This window comes from Python bivittatus, unplaced genomic scaffold (assembly GCF_059951505.1).
Source record: "Python bivittatus isolate LINGU-HERP-01145 unplaced genomic scaffold, Pbiv_v1 ctg000470_np1212, whole genome shotgun sequence".
Lineage (NCBI taxonomy): Eukaryota > Metazoa > Chordata > Lepidosauria > Squamata > Pythonidae > Python > Python bivittatus.
In genome coordinates this window covers 3,604,390-3,627,935 of record NW_028277065.1, presented here as the reverse complement: position 1 = coordinate 3,627,935, position 23,546 = coordinate 3,604,390, and the positions used below count along the sequence as shown (strand labels likewise).

Below are 23,546 nucleotides of genomic sequence, written 5' to 3'. Positions count from 1 at the left end.
TCAGAGGCACCCAAGTTGATTCATTGCTTCAAAGCAATTCCCTGCTTCAGTTCATAAATATGATGAGATTCTCTCAAAGCTTCATCAAACTGAATCACAAGTTCAAAGCTTTGTACAGCCTTAAGGAAAAATAAACCAAGAAGTTTGCTTTCCATTTTATTTTTATCATCTCTGTAACCTGGTGATCGCCTTATTGTTTTCAAGGTACACTCAGAACAACCACTTTGTTATCTGCTCAATAAGCTTTCCAGATATTGATATCAGATTGAGACTTATTTATTTATTATTTTAATGTTGAGGCCACCCAACTCTTTAGTGAGTCTAAACAACTTACAGTAAAAATAGAAAAGAATAACATATATATGGAGAAACAGATGGCCAGAAGAAGAGTTCAATAACAATCATAAAAAAACATTTTATTTATTTTATTCATATTTCAAATTTGTCACCACCCGTCTCACTGCAAAGTGACTCCTGTTTTTTAACAACAACAACAACAACAACAACAACAATAATAATAAAAACCTTATGCAGGCTCCATAGCCACCCTAACCCAAGACCTGAGAGAACAACTGATATTTAAATGATTTTCTGTATCTCATTAGGGTGGGAGCCATATGGATCTCTGAGGGGATGTCATCTCAATAGAAAAGAGCTACGTCCTGGGTGTCTTTAATCAACAGGACCCGGAGTGTATCTACTCTGCCTGATCAAACCAGGTGGGCAGAAAGTATTGGAGATAGCTAGTCCCTCAGAGAGCAGGCCCTGTTGCCAAGAAGGGCTTTATAGGTTGTAACCAACACTCTGAATAGCCCCCAGAGCCAACTGGTAACATGCCTAACACTGCACATGCAGTGGCACTCTAGACCATCTGTAGCTTACACAAGACATTCAAAGGCATCACCATGTAGAGCACAGTAAAACAATCTAATCAAGAGGTGTGAGTGACTATCTGAAGGGCCTCCAAGTCCACAAATGGGCAGAACTGGCATACTACATTAACCCGTGCAAAGGCCCTCTTGGCCACAGCTGTCAACTGCCCTTCAAGTAGCAGTTTTGAATCCAAAATGATATCCAGACTATGCTCAAGTCTCACATGAGGAAGTGCAACTCAGTTGAAGACTAAGAATAGAACATCCCCAGAGTTAGGGAGGACCAAATAAACACATCTACTTGCCACAATCCTGTCAGGATTGAGCCTCAGTCTGTTCCTCCACATCCAGACCCACTCAACCACCAGACACAGGGCCATGACTCAACAGCATTTTTGGGTCAGTCTGAGGTTGAGATATACAATTGGGTATCATCAGCATCTTAATGATATCTGACCACAAACCAATGGATGATGACTAGATCCATGTAGATGTAAAACAAAAGGTAAAGCAGCAGTGAGCTCTGTGGAACCCCACAAGTGAGGGACTGTGAGCACCGTACAATGGAGAGGCCATGGCCATCAAACCACTCCTCCCATCAACACTGATTGAAACTGATCACAGAGAAAGAAGGAAAACCACTGGAAAATGATGTCTTCCATGCATAGCCTCCAGAGCCAGTAATAAAGGATACCATGTTTGGTCTAGAGATTTTCCTAGGTCCTTCCTTTTTCCCTTTTTTAAGGGAGCCATTTGCCTCCTCTAGTCATCAGATTTTCACTCATTCTTCAGTATTTCTCAAAAATATAATTTAAAAGTTTGAGCAGATCAACATCTGACTCTGGAGATTTAAATTTATTCAGTTCAAACAGGTATTTCCTTACTAAGTTTCTGGTGATTGGACACATGATTACTGCCTCTTCACCCGGTTTATTTTAATATCCTAGTAACATATATACCCTCTTGAAGGAAAAGACAGAGCCAAAGTAATAGTAGTAGCAGTAGTAGTAGTAGTAGTAGTAGTAATACTAATAATACTATATTTTTTTAAAAAATGAATAATTCTACCTTTTCTTTTTGTGCTAACATTTTGATGCCTTAATGGAACTTCTTATATACTACTTTTTGTCTTTTATTTTAAACATATCTGAAAATTCATTTTTCATTTTTCTTTGGACTTTTGGGGACTGAAGTCAAGATGAGAGATGTACCTGAGGAGGTGCATCCGGATGCTTTGTGTTACATTATCGTTTTATGACATTATTAATTCTTAAGTTGAATTTATGTTGATCATATTGTTAATGGTATGTCTGATAATTTGGATAATTTGTGATTTATTGTAATGAGAGACAGATAGAGAGAGAGACAGACAGACAGACAGACAGACAGACAGAAATGCTGTAAGCACTTAGAGTCATGTGATTGAACCATCAGGAAAGCATTGGTAATAAATAAATACATTCTTTCAGAGTGCTATCATATGTCCTCTCAGCCTTCTTACCTAGTTCCCTTAAGCACTACACTTCCAGTGTAATTATTCTAGTTCTTATTATACCATAATCTATTTAGAAGTAAAAATTGCATCATAAAATATGTTTTATGCCATGTTAAACCAGAAATCAAAATTAGGAAGAAAATTGTGGTAAGAGAAATATGGTTGTGCCACATGGGAACTTGACTTGAACGTCTTAGCTATTACTTTTTTATTTATTGATTGATTTTTAGGAGATAAACAATTATCCCAAAACAGACCCTGAAATTCAATGTTCATGACAGTCATCTGAATGCCAGATAGACCAGACATGATACAGGCCAATTGCTATGATATTGCTAAATGTAACTAAGAGATTTCCCATAAGATTGATAGTGTTTTCGCATCTACAAGATTCCACAAGATGAATGCAGGTGTGGTGGTGGTGGTGGGGAATGATATGGATAACGTTTTTATTCTAGGGTGTTTTTTTGTTTTTTGTTTTTGCTTTTGCAGGAGGAAATCAAACTCCTCCGTTAAGTTATAACCAGTTAAAATATGATAATGTGATTTTTAAAAATCCAGATAAGAGGTAAAATGGGCTCAAAAACAGAAGGATAATCATAGCAGTAAGTAACCATTAGCAAAACTAAGAAAAAATAAGCCTTAAATAACAACCAATCCCCACCAATCTTATAATTCTATTTAAAAGAAGTGAGAGTGTGTAGCTTAGTCATTTTCTATATCCTACACTTGGTGATATACCAGAAAACTGGGGACTCAGGAAGGCCGTCATGCTTGATACTTAAAGTTCAAGAGAAAGAAAAAAGAAAACCAGTTTCCAGTTCTGGCTTGAACTCTTGAACAAAAAGTTACAGTGTAAACATTCATTATCAAATTCAATTGTCTGACATTTATTCTAACCAATTATATTCTGGATAATTTAGAAATAGAACAAATGAACTTTTTATAATGAAAATTGTAAATGAGAAAAATATTCAGGCTGCTTTGTAAAGTACCCCCTCTCCTTTTCAAAAATTTGCTAGTCAATTATATCAAAATGCTTCAATTAATAAATGAGTCATATTGATTCAGAAATTGATTGATTTAACTTGTCATTTATCTTGTTTTGCCCCTGAAACCTCAAGGCTGATTACATGGGGGTTTTCAAGGCAGTTCAGAGTTATGGAAGGAGCTCCATAATTGAATGGTGATTTGAACACATATGTTCAGCACCACAACCAATACACTGTATTGCTTCACTTTTGCAGTTTACAGTGTAAAGAAGTCTAATAGCATGATATTAAAAACTCTTTGTGCTGAAATCACTTTGGGATAGTAAATCATTGCAAAAACAAACTACTTGGTCAAAGCCTTCATGTTTGAAGGTAGACAGCAAAAGGTTTATATGATCTGAAATGAAATTTTACTCAAATATCTTTTGTTGCAGTATCCTAAAGTTATATTCTGGGAGAAGTCCTTTCATATATTAATTTGACATTGAGAGAGGTTTTAATCGTTTTTGGATGTCCACGTTCATTTGAATTAAATTCTTACAACATGGAAATTGATGGCTGGACTATAAAATAGAAATGTGTTTGTGTGTGTGTGTGTGTGTGTGTGTGTGTGATATGGACAGGTCCATGTGTGTTTTTGGCAACAACTTTCAGAAGCATCTTGCCTTTGCCTTCTTCCTATGTCTGAGAGAGAATTTCTCTAAAATGGAAGACAGTAAGGCCAGGGAAATTCTTCCATAGCCTGCCATAGTAATTTTTCCACCAACTGAATGGGAAGGTCAGCTGCTAGCAATTAATTCACAGATAGATGGTGAGTGAAGGGGTTATATCAAGGAGAAAAGGCTATGTAAGGTCAGAGAAGTTGCAAGACACCACTGGATATATTGATATTGGGCATACCTACATGGAACATGTAAGCTGCTCATGTATTGTGCTTATGCTGGCCTAAGATAATATCTGAACATGTGATACACTTGCTGAACAGGTTACCAAAGTAAGTTCTATGCAGAAATTTGCCAATCAATTTTTTACTTAGTTTAATTAAAAATACATAAAAAGTTTAATCCAATCAATTTCTTCATGTCTTCTGTTTCTAATTCTGGTTTTGGAGTGGGTGCAAATACAGTTGATCATCAATATGACAGAGAACAAACAATGTCCTCTGCAATTAGCAGAAGGGCTACAATTATTTCTGTAGCCTTGAAATTCCCTTTGGGGATTGCTATGGCCAATAACACAATGAATAACAGCATCTATAAAGGATGCTATAAATATATCTCCAAACACCCCAGCATCATGATATCTAATTGAGAAGGCATACTTTGTCTTTTTTCTTATTTATTCATTTATTTGTCTTCCAAACTATCAGCAAAGAGGGCACCCATTCAAACCCGGCTATTGTGATTGTGAACATTCTCCTAATGGTAGAATAGCTGCAAATAGAGAACTGTCTGCAGCAAACTCATTAGCAACCAGAATGATGCTCTTAATGCTATTGCTGCTGCTCCCTGATATAGGATGCAAGGTTGGACATGCTCAGTGTGGGACACAGCATGCTCAGATGATTGTTCCCAAGTACTATCAGTCAGGAGATTTCATCTACGGAGGCATTGTTTATCAAACTGCCTTCTATATGAATCCATACAACTTTCACAAATATCCTTCTGGGCCACCTTTGGGAAAAATGTTTGTATAAGGATTTTTTCACTACAATATGGAAGTGAACACCTCACCTGTGATCCTCCTTGACAAGGTGCTTCACCTTATAGGGGCAGTTGCTGTGACTTGATATACCAGCATGCCTTGGGGAAGCACATCATTCTGGTAAAAGGGATTGCAGTAGGTCAAATCCTTCCTGGGGAACTCCTCCCCTGAATATGTGCAGAAGCCTTTCTTACTCAGCGAAATGGTTTGTAAAGAGAAGCGGAGGACACCTCTGTTCATGTCTTGACCTTGAAAGAATGGTTTGATTCCCTTCTTTTCCTCTCAATTTTGCTTGATGTGGAAGAAAAAGAATAGTGGAACACACCAACCTGATCCAAATTTAGCAAAAGGGTGAATGGAGGTTAAAGCTGTTAAAGCTCATATTTTGTATTTAAACAGAAGGATAGGTTAGACGAATGATACTACTTTTGTAAGGGGTGCAAACATTAATCAAACATTTCCTAGTGGTGTGGGGTATAGAAAAGGCTGGGAACCACGGCTATTAAAACAAAGGTAACTGACCTGCTGCTTTTTAGAGGTTCAAGATTTCAACCCACACCATAAAACAACTGGACAATAGCAGGTTGCCTATCTCTGGCTGAAAGTATTATCTAATGTTCTTTTAGGCTTTTTGATTGCTTTATATTTTCATTTTCATTCCCTCCTGTTTTGAACTCTTCCTTCTTCTCTGATATATTGTATATGTGAAAAACAACCGTTGAAGTCTCTCTCCTTTTACCAAATTGAATTGAGCCCAACCCCCAAAGCCTTTTGTTCTAAGGTTATTTCAAACTATATTAGCTGCATTGATTTCCCCTTTTCACAATCTGCTTAGCCTGGAGGGCCACATAAGTCCTGCTCTTTTCCAAATTCACTCCCATATTTGCATTCAGGGATGACTATAGTACAGTATGTGTTAGATCATGAGTATCTTTATAAGGAAGGGACATAAATGGGATGAAGAAAGGAGTTCAGGAATTTGAAACAGCCTTTGCAACATAAATATACATGTAATCTTAAAAAAACACATGTTGCTTCCTTTAGAGGTTGCAAGAGATATGCGTGATCCAAGGTTGAACATTTCCTTTTCAGTGTAGTGACCGAGAACTACCAGCATATTTTGGCTTTGATATTTGCTGTGAGCGAGATCAATGAAAATGCCCAAATGTTACCCAATGTTACCCTGGGAATCAATATTTATGATAGTCACCTGAATATAAAGTGGACTTACCATGCAGCAATGCAATTGATTTCTCCAAATAGCAAGCTTTTACCTAACTATAAGTGCATAACACAGGACAATCTTTTTGCAATTATTGAGGATTTGGTTTCAGACATCATACATCAATTTCCAATTCTTATGAGTCTTTATAAAATTCCACAGGTAAGTTCCCCCTCCTACTCCCTCTTGGGATGGGTTTTTTTTTTGGTTTGCAATTATTGTTGGTCACACAGTCAGCCAGATGTTTAGACTGGATTTGGCATTTTTATCCACCTATCGAGTCCTTCCCAAGGACTTGGGATAGGCAGATCTTGTTGTTTGATGGTGTTAAAGGTATTGTCACAGGATATAAGCTGTTTCAAGTAAAGCTGTTCCAATTAAGCTGCCTTTTCGAATTGACTAATGGTGATTTTGAACAGATGTTAACCAATCTTCATTTTCACCTCCTTGCAGTATGTTGTTAAACTGCTTGGCAATGAATGGGTGCAGAGCAGTCAGATGTTTCAACCAAAAACCATGCAGTTCATCTTCATACGGTACTGACCAATTCTTGATCTTCCTTACTCTTTTCTCCACCATTTCTGCTGTTATTACAAGTTCTTTCAATGCAGCTTCTTTTTTATTCTTTTCTACCTCCTTTATCCAAGCTGCATTCTTGTATTTCTTTGGGTTGTCTCATAGCTGCACCCAGAACTTCACTGTTTCTTCTTTGTCAGGTGTCAAATTCCACAGGTAAGTTCCCTCTCCTCTCTCTCTTGGGGTGGATGTTTTTGGTTTTCAATTATTGTTGGTCACACAGTCAGTCAGATGTTTAGACTGGATTTGGCATTTTTATCCACTTATCGAGTCCTTCCCAAGGACCTGGGATAGGCAGATGTTGTTCTTTGATGGTGTTAAAGGTATTGTTCCAGGATATAAGCTGTTTCAAGGAAAGCTGCCTTTTGCAATTGACTGATGGTGATTTTGTAAATCCTAATGGTGTTCAAGTGGTGCTCCAGATGTTTTGGAATTGCACCTAGGGTGCCTATAACTATTGGTACCATCTTTGCTTTCTTTTGCCATAGTAATTCTATTTCTATTTGCAGGTTTTTATATTTTGTGATTTTCTCCAGTTCTTTTTCTTCTATTCTGCTGTCTCCAGGTATTGCAATGTCCACTATCCAGACTTTCTAGTCTTTCTTATCAACAATTGTTAAGTCTGGGGTGTTGTGTGGCAGGTGCTTGTCTGTTTGAATTCTAAAGTTGCAGAGCACTTTAGCTTCCTCATTTTCTATTACTTTCTCTGTTTTGTGGTCCTGCCAGTTTTTGCTTGCAGGCAAATTGTATTTCTTGCAGATATTCCAAGAGTCACTTTAGGCAGTTTACAGTAAAAAAAAAAAAAAAGTATTAATTAAAATAGAATAAATATTAATTAAAATACATTACAACAGCCAACAGTCCTGAGTCTTTCCTATATGCCAGTTTGGTCTCTTTGGTATTCAGTAACCCTTCATGGTGTACTAGCTTCAGTGCATTTTCTTCACTGTCCTTCAGATATTCTTCCAATGTTATTTTTTCTTCTTCAACTGTCTGGTATACTTGTATCATTCCATGCCACCTATGCTCCTTGGTAAGTAGAGTCTGTCAATGTCGCTGCATGGATGAAGGACATGATTCATTGTCATTATTTTTCTGGTCTTCCTATCCAGGGCTTTTAGTTCAGCTTGAGTCTAGTCCACTATTCCAGCTGTATATGTAATCACTGGAATTGCCTAGGTGTTAATTGCCTTGATGGTATTTCCGCAACTGAGTTTGGACTTTAAGATCTTTTTCACTCTTCTGATGTATTCAGCACTAACCTTCTTCTTCACTTCTGTGTGCTTGACGTTGCCAGCCTGAAGGATGTCCAGGCATTTCTAGTGATCTTTTTCATCTAGAGTCTTGATGTTATTTCTACTGGGCATCTTGATTCCTTCAGTTTTCACATTTTCCCCCTGCTGATGGTAAGGGTGGTACATTTGTCCATTCCAAACTTTATTGCAATATCTTGGTTGTTTATTTGGACTGAGTGGAGCAGTGATTCCATTTCAGGTGGTGTTTTTCCATACAGCTTCAGATCATCCATGTAAAGGAGGTTGGATAACCTGGCAGATGTTTTTGACATTTGATAGCCATGGCCTGACTTGTTCAGTATTGTTGACAGAGGAATCAATGTAATGACAAACAGAAATGGTGACGGTGAGTCTCTTTGAAAGATTCCTCTCTTGATGTTTACCTCTCCCAGTCTATCACCATTGACCAGCAACTGTGCCTTCTGTTGTGCCACTGATCTTTGCACAAAGCTTCTGATGTTTCTATTGACTCCTGTTGTTTCTAGGCATTTGATTATCCAGTCGTATGGCAGGGAGTCAAATGCCTTCTTGTAATCAATCCAACTACATTCAAGATGGTCTTCTTTCTCTTGCAGTTTTCCAAAATCATCTTGTCAATTAGAGCTGATCTTTTGTCCCTTTGCTGTTTTGGCAGTTTCCTTCCTGATCAGATGGAAAGAGCTTATTTTCAACTAGGTGCTCTTCTACTGCATTAGTTACTACATCCGTTAGCAATCTGAAAGTTGTTGGCAAGCAGGTAATTGGCCTGTAGTTGCTTGGCATTGCCCCTTTTGCTGGATCTTTCGTTATCAGGTAGGTTTTGCCCAATGTTAACCAATCTTCAATTTCACCTCCTTGCAATATGTTGTTAAACTGCTTGGCAATGAGTGGGTGCAGAGCAGTCAGATGTTTCAACCAAAAACCATGCAGTTCATCTTTACCTGGTGCTGACCAATTCTGGATCTTCTTTGCCCTTTTCTCCACCATTTCTGCTGTTATTTCAAGTTCTTTCATTTCAGCTTCTTTTTTTATTCCTATATACCTCCTTTATCCAAGCTGCATTCTTGTTGTATTTCTTTGGGTTGTCCCATAGCTGCACCCAGAACTGCTTTGTTTCTTCTTTGTCACATGTTGATTGGCTCATTGCAGTCTCTACACTGGTGGATTGGTAGATTCAACTGAAATTGGAGATTCCAGCTGTAGTGTGCAATTCAAACTTTGTATTTGCTGATCTTTTTGGCTCTGGCTGTTATTTGCTGCTTTATTATTTCCAGTGTTTCATTGATCTTCCTTGTTTCTAGGTGATATATCTTGATTAGGTAGTTTTTGGACTTTTTGTTCTTCAGCTTCTTTTCTTTCATCTGTTCTAGCTTGCTTGTACCTGATCTTAGCATGCTGATCTTATTTTCCAACCTGATCTTCCATTTTGGTGGTGCAGTGTTTGGCGTTTTGTTTTGTTTTGCTTTGCTTTGCTTTGCTTTGCTTTGCTTTGCTTTGCTTTGCTTTGCTTTGCTTTGCTTTGCTTTGCTTTGCTTTGCTTTGCTTTGCTTTGTTCTGTTCTGTTTTTTTGATTTTGCATCCATGGTATTCAGTGATAACTGGGCCCATGATGTACATCTTTTTTTTTTGGTCTCTTGCCGTGAGCTGGTGCTTATATTTGATATTACAGTATTGGCATCATTTAATACTTGTGCTAGCTTTTTCTTTGTAACAAGCTTTAATGCAGGCAACCTTATTCTGTTCCTTCTGTGCTGTTCTATATACTCAGTTATTCTTTGTTTCAATTCCTCTTGTTTTTTTTAGTTACAGAGCTTTGTCCTTTGTGAGAAGGCTCTACTCTCAGAGCTACTTCTGGGAAGACTTCAATTTATTTGCCCTGGGTAGACCTTCACAGTTCTTGCAATTCTACTTCTCTGAATACTTTATTTCATGTTATAAATCAACATTGATCTGCTAGCCTCTGTTCTGTTATTTCTGATACTGGATGTTGTTCTTTCCAGAACTGGTACATTCTTTTCAGATATCCTCTTCTTGTTGGACTTTATTTGTAATAGCAAATCATTATTTCTTTGTTTTCAGTCTTTGTATTTGAGATGGATAAATAACTTTTCTTCCAGTAGTTCTTTAGCTGCTGGCCTGGTTGCTCAGCCAACAGTCCTGAGTCTTATAGCCCACTTGTCACTGTCCAGAAACTAGAACACCTAGCATGTTCCTTGGTGATCTCAGCAACAACGATCTGGTATGGGTTTCTGTAAATTACATCTCATCATATTGTTTATGGGAGAGACACTCTTCATCTGGGTCCTCTGATGACACATGTCCAGTATGGTTGAACCTCTGGCATAACTGTCATACTCCTTGGAGCATGCAAGCCCCACAACCACATCAAGATAGTGCAGCACTTGGGGTTGTTGCTGTTGTTGTTGATGATGATGTTCTTATTATTATTATTTGCTTTGAAGTCAGTGTTGACTCTTGGTGACTGCCTGGACAAGTCCCTACAGTTTTCTTGGCAAGAATTCAGAAGAGGTTTGCCATGGTCTTCTTGCTAGGGCTGAAAGAGAATGATTGGCACTAGATTATACAGGTGGATTTTTGCCTAAGGTGGGAGTAGAATTCATGGTCTTCTGGGTTCTAGCCTAATGCATTAACCACTACACCATACTGGCTTTCTTGAAGTTAGAATAGGGGAACAATAAGCACTTCAGACAAATGAACAAGCAACCTTAGGTTATTTTTTCCTGATTCTTTGTTGTACTAAAATACTTAATAGATATCTCTCCTTTGTTGTTGTTGTTCAGTCGTTAAGTCATGTCTGACTCTTCATGACCCCATGAACCATATTGCGCCAGGCTTTCCTGTCCTTCACTGCCTCCCTGAGTTTGCTCAGTTTCATGCTCATTGCTTCAGTGATGCTATCTAACCATCTCATCCTCTGCCGTCCTCTTCTCCTTTTGCCTTCAATCTTTCCCAACATCAGGGTCTTTTCCAAAGACTCCTCTCTTCGCATTAGGTGACCAAAGTATCTGAGCTTGAGCTTCATTATCAGTCCTTCCAATGAACAATCAGGGTTGATTTCCTTTAAGATTGACTGGTTTGACCTCCTAGCAGTCCAGGGGACTCTTAAGAGTCTTCTCCAGCACCACAGTTCAAAGGCATCAATTCTTCAGTGCTCAGCCTTCTTTATGGTCCAGCTCTCACAGCCATACATTACTACTGGAAAAACCATAGCTTTGACTATGCGGATCTTTGTTGGCAAGGTGATGTTTCTGCTTTTTAATATGCTATCTAGGTTTGCCATAGCTTTCCTCCCAAGGAGCAAGCATCTTTGAATTTCATGGCTGCAATCTCCATCTGCGGTGATCTTGGAGCCCAAATAAATGAAGTCTGTTACTGCTTCCATTTCTACCCCTTCTATTTGCCAGGAATTGATGGGTCCGGATGCCATGATCTTAGTTTTTTTAATGTTGAGTTTCAAGCCAGCTTTCGCACTCTCCTCTTTCACCCTCATCAAGAGGCTCTTTAGTTCTTCTTCACTTTCTGCCATTAGGGTGGTATCGTCTGCATATCTTAGGTTATTGATGATTCTCCCTGCAATCTTAATTCCGGCTTGTGATTCTTCCAGCCTGGCATTTCTCATGATGTACTCTGCATATAGGCTAAATAAGCAGGGTGACAGTATACAGCCTTGTCGTACTCCTTTCCCTATTTTGAACCAATTGGTTGTTCCGTGATGGGTTCTAACTGTTGCTTCTTGGCCCGCATACAGATTTCTCAGGAGACAGGTAAGGTGGTCTGGTACTCCCATCTCTTTAAGAATTTGCCACAGTTTGTTATGATCCACACAATCAAAGGCTTTTGCATAGTCAATGAAGCAGAAGTAGATGTTTTTCTGGAACTCTCGTGCTTTCTCCATGATCCAGCGAATGTTGGCAATTTGATCTCTAGTTCCTCTGCCTCTTTGAAACCCAGCTTGTACATCCGGTAGTTCTCGGTTCATGTATTGCTGAAGCCTAGCTTGTAGGATTTTGAGCATAACCTTGTCTCTCCTTATCTAGTAAATATAATCTGTTTTACACTCATTACATTTAGATTGTGGGACTTATAAATATCTCTCTTTTTTAAAAAAAATGAAAAGACCAAGTCAAGCATGACTGTTGGTGACTGCATGGACATGGATATGATGTCTTTTTTGGCAATAGTAGGCAGTGATTAGTCATTGCTTTCTTCTGGGGGATAATGAGGAGGATCATGATGATGAGGATTATGATGATATTGTCTTACCTTCTTACTCAAGCCTAACCAGTACCCTGCAATTTCCTGGTAGTTGTCCTTAAATTACTGACAGGTACACATTTTTTACTTTTCGAGGTCACATAAAGTTTATTATATGCTGCCATCTGCTATGAATTCTAAAATATATCACCTCTCAATAAAAAGTATTTGTTCTTTTCTGTTGCACATTTAGTATTTATACCATATTAAAAATCATTCCGCTGTACAATTCTATTTTTTGACAGCTCATGTATGGATCTGCTAGAGTTGAAACAGGAGACAGCAATCTCCCTTCCTTCTACCAAATGGTTCCAAATGGAATTTATCAGTATAGAGGGATCCTCCACTTACTTCTACATTTCAACTGGAGGTGGATTGGATTCTTTGTTGCAAATGGGATGAATTTTGACTGGTTCATGCAGACCCTGGTTCCTGAATTTACCAAAAAGGGCATTTGCTTTGCCTTCATAGAGTTATTCACCAGTTCATGTTATGATGCCAATACAGGATTTTTTTTTCATTGTATAATAGCATTTTATGAGAAAATCATGGATAACAAAGCCAATGTCTTGGTTTTTAATGGAGATACACATTCTATGATCCTTTTGAGATATTTACTAAATACAGATATTAAAGAATTACTTGGAAACCCCAAAGGGAAAGTATGGATCCTGACTGTTGGGATGGAGTTGAAGTTCTTTACCAGTAAAAAGAACTGGGATTTGCAGGACTTCCATGGTGCCATATCATTTGCAGTTCATGCCAAAGAACTGAAAGGATTCCAACAACATATTCAGGACCGAAAGCCTTCCACTGTTAAAGAAGATGGTTTTATCAAGGAGTTTTGGACTCATGCATTTGGATGTGCATTTCAAGATTCTGATCTGGGAGATGAGAAGGAGGATATTTGCACTGGAGAGGAGAAGCTAGAGAGCCTTCCTGAGCATGTTTTCCCCCAAAAAATGGCAGGCCACAGCTATAGCATCTACAATGCTGTCTATGCTGTGGCTCATGCTCTGAAGGCCATGTATTCATTCACATCTGGAAGAAAGATTGTAATGAAAGAAGAAGGAAGGAAACTTTATAATCATGGGCCTTGGCTGGTAATGGACTCACTAGTTTAGTCTGTGGTCTACTCTATGTATTGCCATGGCCTATACATTAATGCTCTGCACATGGCAAGAATGGATGCATGTCCACATTTCTTGCATTACCAAGATTATGTTTGGAACAAGACTTTTTTCCCCTTCTGAGAGATACAATTACTATGTATAAAACAAATACAGGAGAAATTGTGATTAACAAGGGTAGTAGTATGTGTAGAAAGAAGTTTATTTTGCACCCACATTCATATGACTCAAAGATGATTCAGTACAGTTTTTATACAGTATCTACCAAAATGACCTCCTTTCAAAATTATGATTTATTGTTAGGAGGTGAGCAGACCACAAGTCTCCCTAATAGTACATGAAAGGTTTTTTGTTTTAATTGAATAATGGATATGTTGTAAGCATCCCAGAGTCTTTTGGAGTGGATAGTTAGAGTAAATCTAATAAATAATGGCAATAATAATATAGCTGTTTTATGCAAAGTTTGTTAAAACCTTTTTTTTCTTCTGATCTAGTTATTCCATTTTATGAAATCTGTATCATTTAACAATAGTGCTGGTGAAAGGATTTTCTTTGATCAAAACAGGGAGCTAGTTCAAGAACTTGACATCATCAACTGGCTTATCTTTCCAAACCAATCGTTCACGGGAGTGAAAGTTGGAAAAATGGATCCTCAATCTCCCCCTGAGGAAGCATTCACCATTAATGAAGATGCAATGGTATGGCACAGCTGGTTCAACCAGGTAGGAAATGACTGAAAATATTATTATATATTTCCCACATTCATATTTTGGACAGATGAATTACAAGGTCTTGTTTCTTTCTTCCTCTCTTTTGGTTATCTCTGTATTCAAGGGATTTGGTTATCTCTGCATTCAAGGGATTTGAATACATTTATCACTGTATTATCCAATACAGTGATAAAATTTCTATAAAGCCCAGATATTTCATACGTCAGAATCGTTCTGTTGTGAGATGAGTAGGTTCACTGAAACTGAGTAATTGAATTATCTGTAATGACAATCTATTTATTTATTTAAAAGATTTGTATAGCTGCCCATTTTATGTAACATAACCCTGGGTGGCTCACAAAAGTAATAACAGAATAAAAACAATAAAAAAGATACCAAACAACAAAACAGAACATAGACGGTGCCCCAACACAGCACACAGGCAAATATACATCACAACTGCAAAAATAGATAACTTCCAATCTATCTCTGGTCATAATAATAAGGCCATCATACATGCTAGTTTTTAATACATTAAATCTATTTTTCATATCTTTTCTTCTTTACTTTACTTTGCTTTACTTCACTTTCCTTTCCTTTATATTTTGTATTTCAAATTTTCTTTTTCATTTCTAACTTTTAAATATGTACCTTTAAAATCTCAATAAAATAATAAATAAAATATTATTTAAAAAAAAAAACTGCAGAACTTCCCTGGGTTTAAGACTGACATCACCCCAAGGTTTGCAGGAAAAGCCAGGTCTTTATAGCTTTTTGGAAGATGATGAGCTGGTGGGTCAAAGGGGAAGGGTATCCTAAAGGTCAGGGGCCAGTATGAGTAAGACAAACTGCAGAGTCCCCATTAGATGGCAACATTGGAGGGAAAGGAGAGGGATAGAACTCTGCCTGAATCACTCCCTGACTCAGCTAATGCTTTTCTGACTTTTCTCCCAAATGATTTTGGATCATGCTTGGCAACTATCTGATGGGAAATATGAAGAAGGATGGCTTCTTTTACTGGTGAATGGAGCCAAAATTCTCTCCTCTGGGTTTAATTTTTCTTCAAAAGATGCTACATCTTTATGGTTGTGTGTGCTTTTTTTTTTTTTTTTTTTAAATTGGAGAAATAGAAATGCCAGTGAAGAAAAAACACACCATTTCACATAGATTTTCTCTACAAATGGAAATTGAAACTCCTTATCACTTCATGTTGTAACAATGAGATACCAAACTTGAACATTAAAGCATTTCACCTAAGCATTCTATAAAGTATATTTCTCCTTAATACATTTTCAAAACATTCCATCCTTCAGATTGGTTAAGAAATATTATGTGAATTATGTTTTAACATTAGGACTCAGCAGGAAATCTTCATTCTAGAGATGCTTAATCCCTTTTTGAGACCTCAGCTTAACTTGATAGAAGATCTTCACATCCAATTTGGCTAGATTAGAATCTCTGTTACAGACAAGAATCAAGTCTTAAATAGAACAGTTCACCATCTGCTACAGTGAAACTAAGAAGGACGGTACATTACAGAGTTCAGGCTTTTTCCACATTTTTCATCTGCCCTCTGAGTTTCTTGACATTTGGCCAGTTTCTTAATGGCTTTTGGAGGCAGCTGAACTATGTTGACGTAATGGTTCTCTGTACCCTCTGAACCACTGGTTCCTGACTCACCTGTCTCAACCCTTACAGTTACTTAGACACAGGAGCATATTTGTATACTGGCAATGTTCAATTGGGTGGGATTGCCTATGAAATGAAACATGTTTTCCATTCCATGCACATACAACTTCTAGACTGAAAAATTACAGCTCATGGAAAATTGCATCAGGTGGCTTGGTGCTTGAAGGTATCCTGAGAGGCAGGGGAGGAAAAAAGAAATGGGTATATCCCAGATAAAAGGGGAATTGCAAATAATTCTTTTTCATTCCGATTAATATTAGTCCATTCATATTAGTTGAAATTTCAATCCACAGAAATTAATATTACTTGAAACAACATGATTATATGCCATGGAATTAATCATTATTTCATTCTTTTATATTACAAACTACAATTTTCTTCCATGTTTTGGAGGGGCTCTGTATGGATTCAGGCTCTGCAATTGCTCAAAAACAAAACAAAACAAAACAAAAACCAAAACCAAATGGAAGGAAAACACTGCTAAAGTTTGGTTCCTCCATGACTTTCTCTACTATAGTCCTCCAGGCCACTATGTACATTTTTTTTGTGAAAGTTAATCAATTTAAAATTCTGTTCCCCCAATTAACTTGGTCTTCCTTCATTGATGGACAGGCATTGCCTCTTTCTGTCTGCAATCCTCACTGCCAGCCTGGATTCAGAAAAAAGAGGAAAGAAGGGAAACCCTTTTGCTGCTATGATTGTATTCCCTGCCGCAAAGGATCAATATCCCAGCACAAGGGTGAGCATTAGTGTGTACGGAGATATCACAGAGTTTATTTTCAAAAGGAACATTCCTGAAAGATGAAGGGATAAGTCATGCAAGCCCTGCCATGCTCATGTATAAGCTATTCTGTTCTAATGTCACTTGAAATGTGTCGCCTCTTTCCATGACTCTTTATGTTTATCCTCCCCCTTTATCCCACTCCCTACAAATGAATCTCTTCCTAAATGCTGGCATGGCATTTAACTCCATTCATCTGTGAGGTGGAGTTGTATGGATGAGTTCAAATACTAAAGCACAATTTGTCTCCAAGCCTCCTTCAAGATCCTGGAGTCAACATAATATAATTTCACTTGAAATCTTCTCTTTTGCAGACATGGCTGACTGTCTCAAATGCCCTGATGATTCCTATGCTAACGAAGATCAGAAAGCCTGCATTCCCAAGATTATAAGCTTCTTGTCTTATGAAGAACCTTTGGGTATCAGTTTAGGCACTAGTGCCCTTTTATTTTCATTGGCCACAGTTATTATACTTGGGATCTTTCTGAAGCACCACAATACTCCCATAGTGAAAGCCAACAACCAAGGCCTTACCTACACCCTTCTCATTTCACTCGTGCTGTGCTTCCTTTGTGCGTTGCTCTTCATTGGCCAGCCAAAGAAGGCAACATGCTTTCTCCAGCAAATAGCCTTTGGCATCGTCTTCACTTTGGCTGTTTCTTGTGTGCTGGCAAAAACCATCACTGTGGTTCTCATTTTTATGGCCACCCAGCCAGGATCCAGGCTCAAAAATTGGGTAGGGAACAGCCTGGCTTGCTCTATTGTTCTTTCTTGCTCTGTTCTTCAAGTAAGCATCTCTCTGGTGTGGATGGCAACTTCTCCTCCCTTCCCAGATGCTGACCTGCATTCAGTACCTGAAGCAATTGTTCTGAAGTGTAATGAGTCATCACCAGTCCTATTTTATGGTGTCCTGAGCTACATGGGTTTCCTGGCTATTGCCAGCTTCACTGTGGCATTTTTGGCCCGCAAGTTGCCCAATAGTTTTAATGAAACCAAACTTATCACCTTCAGCATGTTGGTGTTTTGTAGTGTTTGGTTCACTTTTGTCCCCACTTACTTGAGTGCCCAAGGAAAGTATATAGTAGCCGTGGAGATCTTCTGTATCTTATCTTCCAGTGCTGGATTGCTGAGTTGCCTCTTTTTCCCCAAATGTTACATTATTTTGTTGCGACCGGAGCTGAATACGAAGCAGTTCTTAAGAAGGAAGCAGTAGTGAACCTTCTTTCCCTTTTCAAAGCATACAGTATGAATGCTACACTATGATTGGATTGCTGTCGTGTGACAAATATTAAATAAATGCAGCCCTCCTCATATCTGACCTAAGAAAATGAAGCATTAGCAAACAGCTAAAATATTAAAGACCTATCTCTCTCTAGCTGTACAGTATTTTCCTATTTATCAATTCCTTATAGTTATAGTAAGAATGTTTTGAGCAGGATATAAGTGGGGAACTCTTCCCTCAAAACAGATGAAGATCACAATGGTTAGATGTTCTGGGACCTCCTCTCCTTAGATTGCAGCACTTGAATATAGGCAGAAGAATGGGAAGTGAAGGGTCAGCTGGCTGCTTTCTTGCATGTGCTAAGGAGATTAGAAGACAGTGCTGAATGACGGGAAGCCAGCAGGCCTTCCCAAATCCCTACTTCCACAACATGTCCTGGCTCCTATTCTGATGATTGCAGGCAATCCTTTCACCTGGGTGCCCAAGGATTAGCAATAGAGGCCTCTCGTTCCTCACTTCTCTCTTTCTACTAAGGCGTCCCTTACTGAATACCAGATTGGTTCAAGGAATAAAAAAGTGGGGCTGTGAGGCCATGCCTCACTATCATCCATCAACATGACCATTAAAGAAGATGCATTCCAAAATTATCGGAGCATTTTTCGTTCTGATGCAAACAAATCTGCTGGCTTTCGATATATAGCTTTTCGTTTTCTATAATTCCTTTTGGTCCAGGAGAAACTGCCTTTCCACTTGTGCCCTCCACTACTCTGATTTTTCAGCACTCGTAAATTCAGATCCTTTGGCTCGGCACCCAAACTGGCCTCAGTGAAACAGTAGCAGGACCTGGTAGGAGGCTGGATGACCAGAGAGGGAGTGTGGGGACCAACTCTTCTGTCATTTATCTGGCATCTTGTTTTGAAAGGGTTTTGATATTCAAAGGAAAAGCAGAGAACTGAGGCCTAAGTTGTCCCTCTAGGTTTTTCCCCCATATATAGCCTTTCATCTGTACTAACTGTTCTCATCTCAGTAGTTGAGGAGGAGGAGTTTGAAGCAGAGCACATTCTAGACTCTTAGGGCAGGTGGGGCTGTTTGCAATATTTGATTTATTAGAAAAAGTTTTTGTATTCTGTATCATGAGAGGTTGCAATCAATCAATATTCTCTGCCTTAGCTGTTTCCACTTGCAGTACTCAGATGACCTGACTATCTACACCAAGATGCCTCAGGAAAGGAGGAGTAGGAGGACCTGGTGGGAAAAGAGACTGGGTGATTAAAGAGGGAGTCTGGGGATAGATTCCTCTGTCCTTTTTCAGGCAACTGGTCTTGGAAGGGCCTTGCTGCCCAAGGGAATTGCAGTTCTCACTTGGCTTTTTACATACATGGTATTTTAGCTAAAGAGGCAGAGTGGAAGAGGAGAGAAGAGGCCCATCTCTGATTCTGACACTGAGATGAGAAAAGGGAGAAGAAGGGTGGTTTATAGTCTTCATTTATTTGCCTACTGAATGGGAGAGAACTGACAAATGGTGATTGCTATTTCATTATAATCAGAGTTTCTCAATGCAGAAATGCAGAAAATGTACACAGGCAGCTGCAATTTACAAGCAAAGACTGTCTAGCTACTTTTAATAATTTCAGATTACCATCCACAATATCCCTTTGTTGTTTGTTTTTACTGCATACCATATGCTTTTTCTGGTATTTCACTGTAAATCAGTAAAAAATGACTAGTATCAGTATTGTGCAAATGATGACAAGAATATATAAATATTCTAAATAAAGAAATATATTACCTAATATAAACTACTTATTTTATGAAAAAATCTTTAGGTCTCACTTTAGCCATTTATATATTTTCATTTTCCTTGATTAATCAATCAATCTTTGACATAATTCTCACAATGGAAGTTTGATTTGTGCATGTTTTGGGTCATTGTTTTTATAACTAGGAAGCCAGAATCTAGAATTTGTCAACAAAACAATCTGCCAGCTCCTGTGTCCTTATTCTGCATATTCCTTCAAGCAAGGAACTTTTCCTCCATTCCCCAGTACCGATATACTGTAGATTCTATGGCTGAAAAGAAAAATCCTGAGAAGAAATGAAAAACGGTGGGGGTGTGGGCTTTGTTTTGTTTTATTTTTTCCCCCTCTAATAGTTTCTTGATTAGGGTATTGTTTATTGTTTGATTGTATGTCTGGTGATAATCTTGGTCTTATCTATAGAGATAAACATCATCTACATACTATTCAAAAGAGACAATAAAAAGGAAAGCAAAAGACCAGAACATCTCCTTGCCAGCAATCATCACCAAGATAAGCAGAGATTAACACCAATAGTGGCAGGGCATGACACTGTATATAAACAGAGAGCAAACCCCATTCCATTCTAATACTGAAGATGTTACCTAGCCAGTAATGAAACGTTTGCAGGAAAATAACCAAGCTCAGAGAACCCCAAGGACTCCACAACGTCAGAATTGGCAGAAATGGCAAAACTAACCTGTTTGGTCAGGGACTAAAGGATAAGTATTTTTTTAAAAGACTGGAAACCTTTTATAGACTTTTTGCTGAAAACAGAAAAAAGTGATTGTGGATTTGATGACTGAAAAAGGGTTAAGCAAGGGGCTGAAGGGATTTCTGTAATATCAGAGAGGGAGGAGGGATAATGACTATGTTAATACCTATTGAAAATAAGGTTGGAAGTCATTTTTTAGTATCATTCTTGTTTCTTTAGTTAAATTTCCTTTTCCTTTCTCTTTTTTGCTTTTTGCTTTTTGTATTTTGTATTTTTTTCCTTTCTTTTATCTTTCTCTCTTCTATTTATTTTTTCTTTAGATTTATCTTTTACTTATGGAAACATTCTTGATTAAAATTATTAATAACAGCATTATGTGGATTATTCTTTCTCTACCATTGACTGTCAAGATTCTCTAACGTGCAAGGTAGTTTGCTCTGAACAAAATCCAGAATTCTCAGAATGTCAAAGTCATCCCAGAAAAAGTGTTAGTTCTTAAAACAGGCAAAGCAAGAAACAGGGAATATGCACCACCTTGAAAAGTAGGTCATGCTACCTTGGTAATCAAACATGTTACAATGCTATTCACTATCCAATCATGCTACAGAAGACAACACCTTTACTTTTTCACTCCCCGCAGCCATGACTCTGAGTTTGTCTTCATTAGGGCAATTCCTTGGATCAACATTTTCTTTGATCAGTTCAACCTTCATTCCATTGTGTTTTTGCTTTGTATGACCGCTCAGTGGGTTAAAGTGAAGGGAGCACAATAAGGAATATCCTGAAATATTGGTCGTCTTTAAGGGAATGTAAAGGAAACACAGTGCAACATCGACAGAGGGAAAGATGACCTTTTCCACCATGATCAGAGAAGAAGAAATGTTGCAATTCACAGAGTGATGTTTAAGCCTTAGTTACAGTAAAAGTGGTTGACTAGGGCAGGGGCTGTGGCAAACTCCCAAAGTGTAAAATTCATGTAAGTGATCCATCAGAATTAGAACAACTGAAACTGGGCAGGAACCGCATAATAGACACCCTTAAACCTTGATATCATACATAAATTTCTTGAGATGACATTAGTGAACTTTTATTGTTTTTATATATTTATTTTAAAATATTTAAAGAATAAAATAAATGAATACACAAAAGAGAGGGGGGAGGAGGAGGAGGAGGAGGAGGAGGAGGAGGAGGAGAAGAAGAAGAAGAAGAAGAAGAAGAAGAAGAAGAAGAAGAAGAAGAAGAAGAAGAAGAAGAAGAAGAAGAAGAAGAAGAAGAAGAAGAAGAAGAGGAGGAGGAGGAGGAGGAGGAGGAGGAGGAGGAGGAGGAGGAGGAGGAGGAGGAGGAGCAGGAGCAGGAGGAGCAGGAGCAGGAGCAGGAGCAGGAGGAGCAGGAGAAAAGACAAAGAGGATGGGAAACAAAATATCAGCAAATAAAATTTATTTATTCTTGGGATAAGTTTCTCATTGTTATCTTTGTGTTTTGGATATTAATTTTATATCTTAAGAATTCACCAAACCCTTTAATTGTTTTCATCAGCTGCTCTATTGAACTTTGAGTTGCATGATGCTTAGTACTCATTATCTGAATAGCATTTTGATTCCTATTCCTCTCCTTGAAACTTAATGCCTGATATCTGTTTATCTTTTCAAACTTATTTGCTAATGCTTCCAAAGCAATAAAAAAATAATAAAGGAGAAAGCGGACATCCTTGTCTAGTACCTTTACACTTGTTTCAAAATTCAGCATTTTTTTAAATGTTATTTGGATGTGGAAATATATAGAACTAAAACTTTGCAGAAAACTAACAGATAAAATTATATTTAGGCTCCAACATTAAGAAGAAGTAGAAGGAGTACTAATCAGAGCATTGAATAGATGTCAGTATTGCTCTATGCACTTTATGTATCTCACCTCGAGTTTTCATTTACTCAAAATCTGTAATCACAATTACATCAAAATGAAGATACATGTAATGGTATATGGGAATGACCTTGAGAGACTGAAAGAAGAGCCACAGACTAGACAACTGCCATGCAAAAGGTATCTCAACTCCATGAAGGAAAAGGGTTGTGGAAAGTGTCTCAGAAGTGACCCACCCTAGTTTTCTGGAAAGTAAAAATAAAGGAGGGGAGAAGTGCTCTCAGACTTGCAACAGTCTGTTACTGTAACCTTACAATAAAGGTAGCATTAGTACTCATGGTTTGTGCTTCTTGTCTGGACTACCTCAAAGGGCTGACAATACGTTAACAATGTTTTCATACAACTGCTGCAATTACATATTTACATCATGATGTCTGACACAAGTATTTAAGTCATGCCATTTGTGTAATGATGTTACCATGCATATGCCAAGATACAGTCTCCCCTATCCCCTTATGGACATGGAAGAATTTTCATTAACTCAGAAGGTGGAATCATTTCTAATGAAGATCATAGTTACTGTAAATATGCTAAGGTAGGTTCAGATAAGTTCTTCCAATAGCTTGGTCTTAATTAGCTCAATTATTAGGCCAACCCACCATGATCCAGACATGAAAGATGGGGTAGTAGGACAGGGTTGGCCCTATGAACATAGCTTCAAAAGTACTGAAGGTTGAAATCCGTGATATCAAATGATATAATGGAGAAAATGTTCCTTGATAGTAAAGATTTACTGAGAACTAGGAGTCCAACTTCCTCCTTAAAAGGAAGGGGTTTATCTGAATCTTCTAATGGCTGGCAATTGGAGGAGGGAGAGGTCTTAGGATCACTTGCTCTGTAAGTCTCCTGTTCCTTATAGCCAATTTTGAAATAATGCTTAGATACTATACAGTCCTTCTGTTATATCATTTCGATTCCTCTTTGCCCATTGAAACTGTGTTTTATTTTTGAATCAGCTATAGACACCTCTCTATAATCTCTTGAGTCCACTTGAAGCCATGCCTTTTACCTGAGTTCCAGATATGGCACTAATCTGACAGCACTAACAGTAGCCCTTCCTCAGCTGGTTGGACTTGGTGATTGCTATCCATCCCTTTGTTACTTTTCATTTTGATTACGGCAACACCTACTCCATCATTTTATTATTTTCTTTATTATCTCAAGAAATTGGAC

The 23,546-nt window shown here is 38.1% G+C and overlaps 2 protein-coding genes across 2 annotated transcripts; both read left to right on the top strand.

The window, feature by feature from the left end:
* The first annotated feature begins 12,715 nt into the window (after window positions 1–12,715).
* LOC148215650 (vomeronasal type-2 receptor 26-like) lies at window positions 12,716–13,534 on the top strand. Its single transcript, XM_088143138.1, has one exon. The coding sequence runs from the start codon at window positions 12,716–12,718 to the stop codon at window positions 13,532–13,534; it is 819 nt and encodes a 272-aa protein (XP_087999264.1).
* Window positions 13,535–14,184: 650 nt separating this feature from the next.
* Window positions 14,185–17,933, top strand: LOC148215649 (vomeronasal type-2 receptor 26-like). Its single transcript, XM_088143137.1, has 3 exons — window positions 14,185–14,262; window positions 16,552–16,678; window positions 17,035–17,933. Exons 1-3 carry the CDS (start codon window positions 14,185–14,187, stop codon window positions 17,931–17,933), a joined length of 1,104 nt encoding a protein of 367 aa, XP_087999263.1.
* The last annotated feature ends 5,613 nt before the right edge of the window (window positions 17,934–23,546 follow it).